The 17,265-nt window shown below is 38.2% G+C and overlaps 1 protein-coding gene across 3 annotated transcripts in view; it reads left to right on the top strand.

Moving 5' to 3' along the window:
• CCDC149 (coiled-coil domain containing 149) overlaps positions 1–17,265 on the top strand; it is a 51,451-nt gene that overhangs the window by 7,654 nt on the left and 26,532 nt on the right. For all 3 annotated transcript variants that reach the window (XM_063401716.1, XM_063401717.1, XM_063401715.1), the window contains exons 2-4: positions 834–995; positions 1,532–1,570; positions 12,416–12,523. In XM_063401716.1, coding sequence (XP_063257786.1) covers positions 834–995; positions 1,532–1,570; positions 12,416–12,523 — 309 coding nt within the window. The remainder of the gene's footprint in view (positions 1–833; positions 996–1,531; positions 1,571–12,415; positions 12,524–17,265) is intronic.

Raw genomic sequence — 17,265 nt, 5'->3', positions numbered from 1 at the left:
GAGGATGACATACACGTTACTCTTCCTTTCAATGGGGAAAGGCAATGAAGCAGATCAGACTAATGCAGAACAGCTAAGATTTGCAAGTTCTGCTTTGCTTAGTGCATGAGCCCTTCACATGATAAGTGGTGGCTGCAGGGGAAGGCTCATCTCTGCCTTCCCTCCCCTTTTAGGTATTTGCAGCTTTCCTGCATTATTTCCCATTTTTTTCCCCTCAAACAAGCATATGCCTGTAGTATCACAGAATAATTAAGTTTCTTTTACGTATGGCATTAGGGTGTCACACTGTAGTTGTTTCATAGTCAAGGTAAATTTTGGTTATAATTCATGCATCCCCTTCTGCTGTCACATGGGCGCATTTCAGTGTCTGCTTGGGAGGCTGAGCCCAGAGAACATTGCTGGTAGTGGAGAGAAGGGCACCAGTGGGAAGTGAAGCAGGAATAATTGGTTGCTACCTGGGAGCCTTGTGAATACATGTAGAAAAGGGATTTTGCAAATGCTCCTTCCTTCTAGCATGCCTTGTCAGGGCTGCTGGGCAAATTGCAAGGTTCCTCATGCTATTGCATATAAGGAAAAGAATGAGAAACTCCAATTGGTAAATTTTTCTAAGTCACAGTGGCCAGTTGAATATGTGGCCTAACAGATGAATTTCAAGCTTTCTATACAAGATATCTTCCCCATGATTGTTATTAATAAGTTAAGATGACTTGTGGCAGACTTTGATCTTGTGCCGTCTTCCTCCAACTTTTCAGAGAAGAACTTGGGCCTCTTGTATCCAGTACTGGATTAGGTAGAAATGGCTTGTTACATGTATGGGTTTTTCTCTTCTGCAGTATCTGGTGTGCAAAAGGAAACTCGAAAGTAAAAAGGAGGCCTTGCTAATCCTTTCCAAAGAGCTGGACACCTGTCAACAAGAAAGAGACCAATACAAACTTATGGCCAACCAGCTGCGGGAACGGCACCAGTCCCTGAAAAAGAAGTATCGGGAGCTGACTGTAGGTTGTTCTCTATGAAGACTGTGTAATTGGGGGACAAAGGTGAACCTCAAAAAAAAAAAAAAAAGGAAAAAAGTCCATAGTGGCTGCTGTAAAAATGTTTAGGCACTTGTTTGCAGTAGTCCTGCAGTTGCACAGCCCTGATCTTATTATTACTCATTTGTTCTGCATTGATGAGGCAGTGCTTGTTATATAGGACACAGAAATGTAGTGCATGCTCTGAGGAAATTAGTTTCAGTGATAATTCCATTTAAAAACTGACTATGGTATTATTATTCCACAGCAACTTAATGTGCCAGTATGAAAATTAATGCAACACAAATTTGTAATGAACTGCTGTTCTAGAAATATAAACTAATCTTCAGCTTTAGAATTTTTTTAAGTTGAAGTTAGTATTACTGGTATTAATCAGCAGTACTTTAAAAAATTGATCATATTTTAGTTAAAATATAGGTCCTACAATTAGATTCACAGAATTAATACAGTTTCTGGTTTCAGAAATATGTTGCCAATAAAATATATCTGTTTACTTGTAGGATGGGGATCCATCGCTTCCACCTGAAAAGAGGAAACAGGTAGGAAACAGGTTTTTTTCAGCTGATGTTATTTATCTGCTACAAAAGTACTTTGCAAAAGAATAAAATATATTCATTAAGAAATTTGGTTAAAAAGCAAGCATTTCTGAATATTGAAAAGCTCAGTCTTCAAATTGTGACATTCTGCTTTTGTGTACACATTTCCTTGTGAAATACCTGAACTGTAGAATATATGGCTATTGCTTTCATGTTCACCTGAGACTGAAATTGGTCAGTGTACAGAGACTTGAGATTGGGCTCCTTGTTGTTTATTCTTCTGTACTGGGTCCTAAAATGGGTTCATGACAGTACTTCTCATACTTAAAAGTAAGCTGGGAATGCATTGTCTCCTTTCCATAATTGTTAATTTATTGTTGTGAGTGCTGTTTTCCATTAAGTATTCTCCCAGGCCACTTGGACTCTATGAGTTATAAATGGTAAAACAATGATAATTGCATTTTATGGTTCCCCTGAAAATCCTTTTGCCTGTTCACATCCATTTTTGTTTCTGGATATCCACATAGTGTGTCCCTGTTGTGGAATGTTGGTTGTCACATCTTAAAATGATCTTAATTTTTAGAGAAAAATGGCACCCAAAACTCAATGTGTGGAGCAGGGAGATGAGGACAACCTAAAAGAACAAAAAATGTTGCTGTAATTGCTAGTTTTGGAAGTCTTTTAACTATGTTTAAAATATGGTTATTACATTCTGTTAATGGATCAGAAGTTTTACTCATCACCCCTTCCCTGAGAGTTTGCATGTAGTTTGTGCTATTTGCTTAAAATTTTACAGCTCAGGGTTTTGGTTGCTTTAAACTAAACTTCCAGAGGCAATATAATTACTCCTTCAGGCACTTAAACAAATAGCTGCCAAGAAGTCAGTGGCTTAGTGTAGAATCATTTAACTTCCTCATTATTTAGCATAATTTATTTGCAATTCTGTTATTTCAACAGAATTCTAATAAAACTTTATGACCAGATACAAGTTTGTGCATTCTGAGTGTTGCTGAGGAATATCCAGTTAAAAGAAAAAAGCCAAAGCAGTGTAGGGATCATTACAGAGATAAGTAGGAAGGGAGATTTGCCATCCCATAGCTCTTCTAATTCATCTTTCATCTTTCAAAACAAATAAAGCTGACAGTTGTTTCTAAAATACTAGCCAAATTCAGTCTAAATTCAGAAGCTGTGATTGTATTAAGTTTGGGCAATTTGTCTTACCAGGGCAAGTGCCTGGAAAACCTTTAATAATCTACCTACGAGTAATTTTTTTTGTGAGGAAGCTATGTATTCATGCTAGGTAGCAGTGAAAGAAAGAAAATCTTGTCTTCAAATGGGGTCATTCATAAGTTCCCCCCTAGAACAATATATATGTTATGTTGTACTGTAGTAGACTCTTAGTGTACTTCTTGAGTTTTCATTTTCCTGAGAAATGTGTCTCTAGCATACATAGTGGATAACCTAGGGTAGTTAGTACAACCTTTCTGAAGAAGAGTATAGTTTTGCTTTCAGAAATGCATCAGAGAATAATAAAGTTATTAATATTTTTCCATTATTACCATACATACATTTCTTAGCACGTTCTCACCTATGAAAGAGGGAAGTTCTCTCTCCCTTTTGCGCTTCTTGCATTCCCTTTTTTCCTGGAACCCTAGATGTACGCTAGGAGAAGTTTGTGACCTCAGTCACTTTATGAAAGGAGACCCTGATCCTCCAATGAATTCTACACAACACAAAAGTGCATACTGTTTCCATGGTCAGAAATGAGATGAAAACATGATATGCTTAACAATTTGCTAGCTGTTGCATTGATTTGCCACAACTGAGAAATGATTGCTTATTATTGAAATTACAGTCTAGAACCTTAAATAAAATAGGTTGGTTGGAATTGCTACTGTCTTCTCCTTGTCTTCATTTTCCCCCTTTATTATCAATTATGTTTGGTGACTGCTTAAAATGTCTTGTTTTCCACTATGCCTTCTCATCCTGTTTTCAGCACAGAATTTTCATGGTTTTTATGTAAATATGATGTAACCAGGCATTTTCTGTTAGCAAGCAGCTAATTCAAAATCTGGTTTTGTGAAATTGTTACTTAAAGGTATCTTAGCATGCAGTGCTCTGTAGTGTTTTCCCTCTCAAAGCTGTGTTTGCATCTCAGATCTCTTCCAAACGAAACAATTCTATGATACTATGATGATTCTATCCAAAGAATGCTCTGTGTGTTTTGCCTTCTGCCAACCAGCAGAAGCAGAAAATGAGAAATGGTGCTATGGAAATCTGTATTTCTGCTGTTGGTGTTTCACAGCTTGTGAGCTGTCATTGCTTTCCTGGCCCCTCATGCCTAACACTCTCAAATGGTGTGGTTGAAGGTAGTTTTATAATGTCTTATGGTGTCAGGTGTAGAGTAATTTTTGGATAAGTAATGGAGGGGTGAAATGTTTCAGGACAATAGGAATTAGGAAGAGGGTGTTTTATGTTAAAATTCATTCAGACGTGGTTGTAGTGGTTTAATGCCAGCCAGCAGCCAAGGGCCATGCCACTCCTCACTCCCTCCCTCACCAGGGCAATCAGAGAGAGAATCAGAAAGGTAAAAGCTATGGAACTTGTGGGTCAAGATAAAGACAGTTTTATAGGAAAAGCAAAAGCTGCTCACACAAGCAAAGCAAAACAAAACAAGGAATTCATTCACAACTTCCATGGGCAGGCATGGTATTCACCCATCCCTGGGAGACCGGGGCCCTTTCAAGTGTAATGGTGACTTGGGAAGACAAATGCCATCACTCCAAACACCTCCCCCTCTCCTTCCTTTTTCTTCCCCCCACTTTATACACTGAGCATGATATCACTAGTGTGGAATATCCCTTTGGTCAGTTTGGGTCATCTGTCCTGGCTTTATCTCCTCCCAACCTTCCATGCACCCCCAACTTCCTTGCCAGCATGGCAGTACAAAAAGCAGAAAAGCTTTGCCTCTCTGTAACCCTGCTCAGCAAGGACAAAAATATCTCCATATTATCAGCCCTGTGTTCAGCTCAAATCTAAAGCATAGCCCCGTATCAGCCACTGTGAAGAAAATTAACTCTACCCCAGCTGAAACCAGCACAGTGGTAAATAATAGACACTCCTCATTTTGAAAGACATGTTAAAATATTTCTCTGTCTACATTCTACATAGCCTCTGCTGAGCATGCTATAGAAATAAAAATTCTACCATTCTACAGTTCTGCAATGGTATGTATTTATACGCATTAGGTGTGATATAGAACATTGTAATGGAAGTTTACTAGGAATCTGTTGGCCAGTATTGCTGCACTGGGAAACTTAAAGAAAAAACCCACAGATTGGATTTCTAGCTCAATATATACTGCCTATTATTTTCATCTACATAGCTTAAAATTTCAGTATAGCTTCAGTTTGGTAGAAGCTTTGCCATTAAAATAACAAATCAGTGAATCCTCTGACCTTCTATATGAAATGGAAGTTCTTTTAATACAAATGAGATCCTTTGAATAAACAACGGTGAAGTAAAATGCATGGTTAGGAAAACGACCGTGCTGGGCCACAGTCCTAAATATGCTTTCCTTAATTTGATCTCAGTGAGACCACTCAGTTGGAGATAATGGGTTTGCACTGGGGCTGTGTGTCAAGAATAAAGTTTCAATGTGTTTGTCACTGGGGAGGCCTTAGATTTGTATTTTAAATGTATAAGGAATCAAATCTAATGGAACTGAACACTGCAAGACCACAGAATAGTTGAGGTGGGAAGACAGCGCTTGAAGTCAACTAATCCAGTCTTCTTGCTTAAACATGACCACCTTGAGCAGGTTGCCCATTTTCAGTATGGTTTTGATTCTTTGTGACTCCACACCCTCTCTGGGCAACCTGTTCCAGTGTTTGAGTGCTCCCACGGAAAAAAGGGTGAGGAGGCGAGACCCTTCCTCATCTTCTTGCTGTCCTTTCTAAGAAGCCTGTATCCCTTATCACAGCACTCCAGTTGTGTGAGCTATTCCACCTGCTGTCTGTGATCCCAGAGTCTGTTCTGTAACCCTGTAACTGCACACGGTTTTCAAACCCCTCCTGTTTATTCCCCTGCTGCATGTGTTAGAGACCTCAGAGGGGCATCTGAGTGTGCTGGGTCTGTGGTAAATTTAGGCTTAGAGCTTTCTTACACGCCTGTTCTATGATAGTCTCCTCCACATTCCTGTGGTCAAAGGAATTACACTCCACCTCAGTTGCTTTGTGAATTGCTATGTCCTTTCTCTTCCCATCATCCCAGCCTCTTGGCTTGCCTACCCTATCCTAAGCTTCCTTATTCCTTCCCACATAATTTCAAGAGTAAAGTTCTCCTTTTGAAGTTTTCCAGCCTACTGGCAAAGATAATTTTGCTGCACATAATCAAGTGGATCCTGTCTCCCAAGCAGCTGTGGAGCCTTAGAGAGGATCCCATGAATGTAGAACAGTCTTTGAGGCAACCAATACTGAATCCCATCATGTGATGATGATGTTTTCCTAGTATAGAGCATAGCTTGATGGTTTGTCTTCCTAGCAGCCAAAAAGTCCCACCCGAGAACCTGAAGGTCATGGCCTTAGTGCTATTACAGTTATCCATAGGTATCCCAATGTGATTCATTCAAACCAAGATTCCGACTGCTTCAAGGGCCCTTGGTATCACAGCAGCATGGTACCAACTCACTGAGATGTTGGTCAGATAGCTTGTCTCCTGCTAATGAATGTGTCTGTGGGCATGACTTTTTGGGGCAGGCGTAACATCAGAAAGATCAGAGGTTTCAGACAGGATTATGCTGTGACATACCACAAATGGATCCATTTTGATCCCTTTCACTTCCATCTTCTAGGTCAATGTACTTGGGTATCACGAATCACTTCTGAAACAAACTTCAGGGATTACCTTGTGACTGTTCATGACATCATCATAAACAATGACTAATGTGGCTATTTCTTGTTAGTTAATGAATTCACTAAGTTTTGCTCGCCTGATGGTAAGGTGCAAAAGCTGCATTCAGAGTCCTGTGAGAAAATCTGCAGATAAAATACACTACAGGGTAAGGAATAATTTTGTATTTATCTCACAGTGGTGCTGTGAAGATTATTGTGATTTCCTCCTCTCTACAAGGAGTTTGAAGATGAAAAACATTATGCATGTGCTGAATGTGGACTGGTGCACTTTGCTGTGGTTTGTAGGTGTATGTGTTTGATTCCCATAGCATGAGGTAGCAGTTGGAAAACGGTGGCATTGTTTGTCCTTGCAACACACAGAAAGGAATATACTCATGGATTTCAAAATGTGCCAGCTCCAAGAGCATAGCCAGTAGATTTTTTTGTTTCTGGACACTGAAATCTTCTGTTCCATTGGTCAGATCGGGTGGTAGTATGTAAAACCTAGAACTTGTTAGCCACACTAGGAGTCATGCTTTGTGAAGTAACTTCATTGTTTCTTCAACAAATAGGTCTTGCACTAACACAGAATCTTAGAATCATTTAGATTGCAAAAGATCTCTAAGACCATCAAGTCCAACCATTAACCTAATGTTGCCAAGTCCACCAGTGAAGTCTAGGAGAGAAGAAATGCTCATTCTAATAGATGTGATAGTCCCTCAGGCCTGCTGTGTACAACAACTTTTCTGGTTGTTGTGTCTTACCTTAATGGAAGAGAGAGACACTTGTCCATACCTCTGCACTTGAGTACTCTCAATAAATATTCCGTCAATTAATTACATCACTCAAAATGTTTAAGGGATTTTGATTCTTTTTGTGCATTATCTCAAAGTTTAAGATGTCTTCAGGAGCTCAAAATACTTAGGAGAGGATTTTCTTCTTCTCTTGTTTTATGTCAAGTGACTGCTTGGCAAAGCTTTGATTTTTAGTGTTTTTTGTCATGAAAATACAACCCAAATTAAGTGTATTTTGTATACCCAGAATCTGTAATTTTAAGAGTCTTCTCTGGTTTTACATCTTAAAAGAAAAATACAATAATTTTGGGATTTTATTGCAAGGAAGCTAGTGCTAAGGGAGGTCATCAGTTCCTGTATCTTGGCGTGAACAGTGGTAGTTGGTAAGTAAAACAGGTTTTTCTGTATTAATTCAGCCATTGCAATCATGTGAATTCATTGGAGGAGAAACTGCACTTAAATTTGTGATCAGTCACACCCATCAAGTGTGCTGAATGTTTCATCAAACCTTTTTCTGTCAGACCTATAATTCAGTGTTCTTCTTTGTTTGAAGGTGTGGCTGGAACAAACATAAAAGACTGTAAATTGCAATATAGGAATGTTTGTATTTAAAAATAGTTTTAAACTGTAAAGGTATGTAGGAAGTTTCCCCCTCTTCCCCCTGCCCATATTACTTTTTCAGGTAGTAACCTAAAGGCAAAAAATTTTTTTTTTTTAAGTGTCGGGTAAGATTTATGTGCGAGAGAATTGAGAGCTATATTAAAGACTGTTACTATCCATCACTTTTAAAGTGCTGTGAAGAAAAAACGCTGTGTGTATGTGTAGCTAGATTTGCAAAATAGTTAAAGAAGCCAAACTGCAGTGTAGTTGCATAATGCCAGGTATGACTATTTGGAGTTACTATTTTTTCTCCTCAGGCCATTGGTCACTAGTGAGCAAAGATCTGTTGCTGCCTGACAGGTATTTACTGGCTTATGTTAATAAGTATTTATAGATATTTTTGTCAGTATTTTTTTGATGCTCATCTGTAGCTGAACAAGAAGTTCTTTTCCACCTTTTATCCCAAAAAATGGTCTTGCAAATTTTAACAAAGCCTAAGTGGAAAAGGAGGAGGTCTGTGATCCCATCCCATTGAATCTTTCACTCTCTGGTCTGTTCTGATCTGTCATGCTTTTTTTCCTTTATGTAATAAACGTAGGCACTTCACACATGGCACTCTCAGAGCCATCTTTTTCTCCTTTCCTCTTAGCTTCTGGTGGGACTGTTGACTGTGGTTGCATTTGCATTTGGTGAGAGGAAAAAGCAACATGGGGACAGTGTCTTAGGTCTAGCACTGCAGTGGAGGGAGGTTTAGACTGCTCAAATCATGCTCCACTGAGAAGGTGGTTGGGTGCTTAAACAGGCTTCCCAGGGAAGTTGCTGCAGCACCCAGCCTGCCAGAGTTCAGGCAGCATCTGGACAACACTCTTAGTATATGCCTTTGTTTTGGGGTAGTCCTGTGAGGTGGAGAGAGTTGGACTTGATGATTTTTATGAGTCCCTTCCAGCTGTTCTTTGAGTCTGTGATACATGCAAGCTTCCCATAACAGATGCATATAAAACTAATAGCTTGTCATGCTGCAGAGGCTCCAGAGAACCTGCCAGAAATGGAATGTGGCTAGAGCTCTGGAAGCTTGTCTGAGACTGGCCAGTTACAGAGATGGGGCTGAAGCAATACTTGTTATTTTGTATTAGAAACAGGTACACTGAGAAGAGGCTAGGAGAAAGAGTTTTCACTGCTGCAGCTTGTTGCAGAGGGAAGACAAGACGAGGCAGCAGAAAGGTACCTATACATCTTTCCCTTCTTTATTCATGGCTCAGAAACCTCTCTCATCAGTACTTTAGAGTTAATTTTGTGTAGTATGACTGAAAGAAGTGTTTCAGTTTCAGGAGCCTTTTAAAGGCTTCACCTAAAATCAAAAGAAAGTGTCGAAGAAATTGAGTCTAGATAAGCTGAATTTGGCTAATTTATAGGGAGTTTTTCTCTGTTGCATGAGTAAATGATATGAGCTTTATTGTCTGTTGAAGTAACTTGTCTTGGATTTCTGAATGAATTCTGTGTTTGTTCTGTGAATATTGAAAAGAAGTTGCCAAATGGAAAAATGAATTGCCTTTGCATAGATTTCTCCCCTTTCCTCAAAATATACCTGTGCTTGCAGGTTCACAAAGGAAGTCCTCCATTGTTAGTTTTATCATCTTCCAAGCATATGGTATGTTTTCTTGTATATGCCAAAGAAGTGGTACCAGGTCCAGGTATCAATCAACATATCCTCTTGGCTGGCTGTCCTTAAGCCTAGTAGAGCACTTTTGAAAATAAAGTATTTCTCCTTCTATCCACATTTAACCAAGAGCTTTAATAAGGTCTTGCCAAAACCTTTGAAACTCCTAACAGTCTAAATTATACATTATATGGAACCTCTAAGCCAGGGAAATGAGTAATTGCTGGAGACTACTTCTGTGACATAGCTTGGTTGTTTCAGTTTAACAGAAGTACAATACAAGGCTTGCAGGAAGGAGCAAATCTATACTTAGCTTATTGTAATGCTCTTGGCATGGTCAAACAAGGCTGGTTTATTTTGGTGTCTAAAATCTTTTGTTTCAAGTTTCTTCCAAAATATCTGTCATGAGTATAAAGGTTTTTGTCACGTTAAGTCATTTATATGACTGACAGATAAAATTCAGCATAGAATTGCAACCCCAGAGAAATGGTTTTAAAGGAAATAAATCTGAACATGAAGATTTAGTATAGGCACGGTAATGCCTTTCCTGCTGTTACTGGGAGCCAGGTTTTAACTACAGACTGCTGAAATCCTGATGTTATGGTTGTAAACACTGATTAGTGAGATTGAGTTCTTTCCAGGTGTTGAAATTGCATGTACTATTGCAGTGTTAGGAGTTGTTCCAATTCATCATAAAAAGGAACTTTATAAATAGAGGTGTTTCAGAGAGGTTTGTGCAAATCATACTCCTTTTAACTAATGCAGGCTTCATTGAAAGTCAGCTTTGTTTAAAAAAATTGCATCTAAGCAGATTTAAACTTAAGTTTAAATACCATTTCCCGCAAATGTGGATTCTTTGTTTTCTTTCTTCTAAACGGTCATTAAGAAGTAGTTCTCAAAACCATTGATTGAATGTGTTCTGAAGCTCCTTGATTCATTCATCCTGTGAATGACTATTGCACTATTTGTTTAGGATGTAGGAAAAAAAATCAGTCCACCAATGCATGAGGAATCTTTTGCATTGCTTGAATGGTTGTTGTCTTGAAAATAAAATTAGAAGCAGCTTAATTTTAGTCCTGTATTGGCTATAAATTGGCTATTTATAGGGGTTCTTTTGCTATTACCCTCTTCCCCCAAGTTATTTATTGCAGTCTTCAGGTTTGTCAGTAGTTTAAAAAATACTTCAATCCCTTCCAAAACTGTGTGAAATTTACCTTACTTTCTTTTGAACTTTTGGGTTCAAGCATCAGAAGTACAGAAGCTGTAGCAGTGACTTAGGCTTCTTCAAGTTCATCAAATAGGATGTCAGTTTCTCATATTACTTTTTGTGTTTAAAAGTTTGAAGCTACTGCTAATTTAGACCAATTGGAATTTGGAGTTACCTTCTTCAATAGTAATATAAAAAGTTCTACTTGATGGTACCTTAATAGTCTAATCCTATAAATGGTCATGTACATGCATAGCTATATTCATGTTACTATTCACATGCATACATTCCTCTTAATAGTTCTCTTAAATGTCAAGCTGGCCATGTAGAAATAGCACTTGTTAGTGAACAAGGAGCAGAATTGCAGTAATGGCTATCAGATACCTTGTTGATTTGACAGTGTATGAGCTGTAAGGATAAAATTCATGAAAACATCCTATGAGACTCAAGTGGTAGTAGAATCACTGGGTAAAAGAGTCAGATTGAAAAAGAGAGATGTCGGAATAGAGAAATAGGAGAGTTGAAAAAGAAGCACAGCAAGTAGGGAATCTAAAACTAAACCGAAAATACCAAGAGAGAATAGGAACAGTCACTTGATGAATGCTGTTAATGCATTGGCCTTGAATGCAGGGAGTATGTGTAAGGGTGGCTCAGAGATACTGGCTCATGAGGCTTTACTAAGCCATGCTTAGAAGATCCAAAAATTCATTTTTCATTTCTTTTCACACTACTGAGCTTTGTGGCAATGGATGACACACCAAGCTGTCCATAGGCAATGTCTTGAAAGGCTGCACCTTTAGCCACTATGATTCTAACTCTCTTAGAAAAGCTGTCATTGGGAGGCTTTTCCTGTGTTGAGTCAGTATTTGTGTATTCATGAGACATTTTTAGGGTAAAAATGGAATAAATTTACCTGTAGTATTTGCTCATTTTCAGATAGCATATATAGGAAAAGAGGAGATTGCATTTATTTCTCGTTAGTGATCAAGCTGATAGAATTTAATTGTAAGATTATAGACCAGGCTGCTTGCCCTGCTAACTTAGTAGGTTAATGTGGATGACTACTTCTAACTTGTATTGTTGGGTGGGGAAGGGAGTGGCTGGATTTTAAACTGCAGCTTTTGCCTCTATTTTTTCAGAATCTAGGTGATGCGTAACAACAAAAATCAGGTCATGTTTGAAGTTTTGCACTAGTAGATATCCATGGTATAGCTCCATACAGGGGCAGGGACTTTGGCTGGCACCCTCTTTACTGGCTGGAAATCTGCTCTAAATGCTATTAAGGACTTTCGTTGTATCATAATTCTTTCTCAGCTCTACCTTTTGTCTAATTATATGCAAGTTTAAAACTATTATTTTGGCAGCTTTGTATAAATACTGTCAAAGTATTCTGATTTTAATTCTTCCCAGCAGCCACAGTACTGGAATTAGTGTGGATGTTTTCACTTTGTCTTGTTTGGGGCTTGTGTGCTGTTCTGGGAGTCTGTATGCACTCATGCTGTGTGTATTTTCTACTATGGAAGATAGAGGAACCCAGGTGACTTCTCCTGTTATCTCTCTAATGAAGCATGAATCTGGGTACCACCAACAATAAAAATAAAGATTGTTGGCAGATAAGGAGTAATTCAAAGGTTTCTTTTCAAGCACTACTTCCCTCCACAGACACTGACTTCTGACTGATATTTACTCCTTTTCTAGGCAAATCTTGCTCAACTATTGAGTGAGGCTCAAGATCGAAATAAACACCTTGGAGAAGAGATTGGAGAGCTTCAGCAGAGACTGGGAGAAGTGCAAGGGGACAATAAGGTATTACAAACTGCCAGTAAATGGCATGGAATGTGTAAACTGGGCTAGAGTTCTGCATTTACTTCTTAGGAAAACAAATAAAATAATGGGTTACACATCTTCAAGAATACTTTAATTACAAAAGTGTTTAGAAAAATAAAACTGCAGAAGATGTAAAGGATACCAGTAAGTACATCCTATTATGTATTTTTGAATGCTGCTTTTGCTCTGGTGTCCTTAACTATGTATTTCATATTTAGCCTTGCTTTAATGCTCTCAGACTTTCTATGTTCCTTTCTTTTTTAAAAACAACACATATTTTATTAGTAGTATTTCCTCTTACAAATAAGTATAGATAAGCATGTGTTCTTCATGTGATAATTTTCAGCTTTTTGTACTGAAATGCAAAATTTTAGTAGATGCCAAAGAAGCCTAATTTTTCCCTTAAAAATACAGAGTAGTTGATCAGAAACATGTATAGTGAGCTTTCTGTTAAGCCCTCATTCCATTACCCTTACATAACCAATTTATTTCATTGCTAAATTTAGCAAGTTATATGGAACATGGCTCAAAATCTGCCATTTGGTATTAATCAAACTCCTGTTGTCTCCATTAATTGAAATATTTAAAGTCAAGCCAAATGTGTGTAACATTCACAGCTGGAGCTTTATGCAGAAGTACATTCAGAGATCAAACTAGTGAGAAGTTGAATTGGAGAGTCGAGGTGGCTCACAAAGTAAAAAACTGAAACAAAGATAGCTTCCCTCCCTCAATTACAGTTTTAAAATTATGGGATTTTAAAATCTGAATAAAAATGACATGGTTTTAATTATTCAGATGGGGTTTGTTTCTTTCCATTTAAGTTTATTTTATTTATTTTCCTTTAAACATAGGTATATTGTGAAAGTGCAGGTTTTTTCACTGTTTGTCACAAAAACCTCCCTTGAAAGTGTTCACAGAGCTGGGAAAGGTTCAAGTGAAACCTGAATTTGAAGTATGCATAGCATTCAGCATAACTTGTTCAACTCTTCAAAGACCAGGTTTCCCATTGTTTATTTTCATTAGCATGTTATTGTTTGAAATGTATCACAGTGTAGAAGTCAGTGTGTTTTAGTTCTCCAGTACCAATATTTTGCCACACAGCCTTTGCCAAGCCAGTCCTGAACAGATAGCAAGGGCTTGTAAGTACAAACAGAAAACAAAGGTAGGAAAACTATAACACATTTAAATATCAAGGTTATGTACCTGTTGTAGTTCCTTATGACAATACATGATCTTGGTAACACAGAGCCTATTTCTTTGTGCCTGAACTGGAAGTGTTTAGGTTCACCTTTGTGGGTTAACTTGATATTAGCTAATTATCTTTGTAACATCTGTATTCTCAGCATGAATTTAAATTCATGATCCTCAAAATGAATGGAAAAGTACAAAAGGAGTTATTCTGCCCAGTGTGCCTTTCTCTGAAAGGTGCAAAATAGTGCATCACTAAATAAAGAGTGGGAGGAAAGAGCTGCATCAGACATGGATTAATTTAGACTAGGATTTTCATTTTTGGAACCCATTCTTCACTTTCCTAGTAAATGAAAAATAGAGCTTATTTTAGAGTCAGGTTGCTGGTTTTCAAAGTGCCTAAAAAAGCATTGCCATCTCTCTGAGGGATTTAACACTCTCCTCCTGTGTCAGATTTCTCTCCCTACAAGCTTCAGTGATAAAATTCTAAGCTTGTTCACATTCTCTTCTGCTCATCAGTTCTTCTGTACCGGCAGCTGGGCTACCTCAGGCACTGGAGTCCAGATAACACATGGTATATACAAAACCCAAAAAAACTATAATAATTTGCTTGTCCTTACATTTTTCCCCTGCATTCTTCTCACTGCTTTTTCTAAAGTGAGGGAGGGCATCCTGCCCAGCTGGTCTACGTCAGCCTTACTTCTGGCAAGAGATGAACAAACAGCTGCTTTTGCAGCAAGTGAAGCTGCTTATGGATGAACAATTCTGCCTGTGTCTGAGCAGGGGTGACTCATGCAGGCTTTGTCACTGAGTGGCAAGAGCTTTGCAGGACTAAAAAAGAAAAAAAAAAAAACCTCTTTAAATAACACACATTAGCTCTATTGATAAAGAAATGTTTTGATGGCTTGACTTGTTTTTCACTACTTTAATGTTTGCTACAAGTAGGATACGGTCACTTGGATTAGCAAGAAAACCTTGAACCGGAGATATTTTACTTGTTGAAATCATGTTAAACACGTCATCAGGCAATAAAAAATTACTTGCATTTGGTTTAACTGGAATAATTTTTTCCTCTCATCTCAAGCAGAATTTTGTTGGCACAAATAATAAAACTTCCTCAGCCAGTCTCTGGAAGGATTTGTTGCTGCAGTTTGAAAAATACTTAGCAATACTTAGACTGCAGCATTTCAGCAACAGATATGTAAGGCTGTTTATTTTTATGATTGATCACAATCTCACAAGTTCTGACACATGAAAACTCTTCTATCTTTATGGTAGTTATTTGTAAATCTTTTTCCTTCTTAATATTTTGGCAGCAATGCTTGGAAACAAATCCTAAAACATAAAAGGAAATAGTTAAAAAATCTCATTCTCTCATGTGAAAGAGTAAAAATGGAAAGCTTGAAAGAAACTGGAGACTTCTGCAAGACAAGATGACTCAGTTGCCTTTACCTGAACCCCTACCCACGCAGAGAATTGCTTTTGTAAGCTGCCAAGAGCAGTGCTGAGCGAGAGGAAGGTGCATGGGGAACAATGGCTGTGGTCTTGCTGTCAGTTCCTTATTGCCAGGCAGACAATCATTCATGCAGCAACAGGGAGAAGTGTTAAATGGGGCATGTGCGTTTTGGCAGAACTGGGACTTTAGGTAGCATATTTGCAAGTTCTGGTCCACGTTTTAAGATTTTGTAAGATAACATGATAAAGACTATTGCTGTGACTGTAGCTAAACATGATGGTTTCTGCCTTCCATGAAGGATTGGTTGTGCTTGTTTCTCTTTTCCTTCTTTATGTTTTATTAATAATCAGGAGTGCCCAACTTTGGTGCAGACATTGTCTGTGGACTCCTAGTGTGCACAGCAGCTATGCCAGTGATGCTGGTTTTAGGCATTGTGGGGCTCATACAGTGTTGCTACTTTGTAAATAATTATCTTAGCTGAAAGTGATTTAAGGAAAAGCTGTGATATTAAAATAAAAAGACAGTGCTTATAGCAGTGGATTGTTTTGGTTAACAATTTATGGGTTCTTGACAAACAGGAGTTTTCTCTGGTAAGGGGCTGTTAATTTAAATCCATTCAGCTGTTCACTGAATCCTGAGGGGTAGTGTTAACCTAAATGAAGTTGAGTGGTCTTTTCCTCAGTGATTTCTGAATGATAGAAACAAAAATACAGCAGCTAGAGGGCAAGTGTATAAAGTTTATTACAAAGCACTGATATATAAAATAAACCCTTAAACCTCTGGCATAACAGTGTCTGTTTGGGTCACAGCATTTTCAGGGAAGAATTTTATAGCAGGTGGTGCTGCCTCATGAGACATTCGCAATGCAGAATTAAACGACTTGGCCTGTTCTGCCCTGTCAACTCTCTGATTGGCCAACTGTCTGGAAGAAGCACTCTGTTGTTTTATGAATTGGTATTTTACTGTATTTTGTGTATGTTAATAATGTTGCTTTTACTGGATGGATTTCTGAAGCATTCTTTTCATAAGACTTCATGGTTTTGGGGTTTTTTTCCCTGAAAAGTGGTAGTAAATAAAGAGTTCTCCTTTATGGACAGACTGTTTGACCTTGAAAGTTCTAATTGCTTGCAATTATATCTTATGCTTCACCTCCTCCTGGGCTGGAGGAGAGTTGGTCATAGAGCATGAGTGACAGCTTTGGTCCAGTTCCCAGCCTGGTGCCAAATATTGTGCAGAAGTTTTGCTCTGTTGCAGGCATTGGAGGCATTAATAAAGTGTGATTCCTCTTTCCATTTCCAGTTTTTTTTGAACAAGAGCGAAACCTCAAAATGTTATTACATCTGTTTTGTGCGGTCTTTCTTACTAGAGAGAGATTCTAGAAATTAAATTAATCTGTCCAGAATAAATGACAGGACCTGACCACACCTTTTGTTCATCAGCACTTTAGCATTTAAAAAAAATCCAATAGCTATGAATTTAGTTGCCTTTTTGACTTACTTGTTTTGATAAAGAAATTAATGGGAGTTATATCTCTTAGTATCCACTCAGCCTTACTAACTGTGCAGTGGTTTGCACTTTACCTGTGGGGATAGTGAAATGTAGTTTGCCAAAACCAGTTACTTTTGCAGCCACAGCTTCCCCTGAACAAGTGAACTTCTTATCAGCACACATTGTACTAGCTTCAGTGACTTGCACTGAACTGAAGCTGAAATAAGCAGGGAGGACGATTTTGGTAGTCTGTCGTGCATCAGCAGGATTTTAATTGGCACATTGTAGCTATGGTGACTGGCATCCCATAAATACCAAAGATAGATTTTAATGTACAATCTTCTGCTTCAGAAGATTGATTTTTTCCTAACTCTGCAATATAATGATGTGCATTAATTCCTTGGTGCAGTCAAAGATACAGGGAAAGTCAGGCTGGTTATTGTGGCGGGTTTCCCTGGTCTCTGTGGAGCTCCTAAAGATGAGGCCTAGTTGTACTGAGTATAAACAACTGTACATGCTGAATGCCTTATAGATTGGTATTTAATACTCCATGGTCCTTGAAAGGTCGCTGCTTTTTGCTTTGGATATT

This window comes from Prinia subflava, chromosome 7 (assembly GCF_021018805.1).
Source record: "Prinia subflava isolate CZ2003 ecotype Zambia chromosome 7, Cam_Psub_1.2, whole genome shotgun sequence".
In the NCBI taxonomy this organism is placed as follows: domain Eukaryota; kingdom Metazoa; phylum Chordata; class Aves; order Passeriformes; family Cisticolidae; genus Prinia; species Prinia subflava.
Note: the sequence above shows the minus strand (reverse complement) of the source record. Positions and strands in the feature narration are given on the sequence as shown.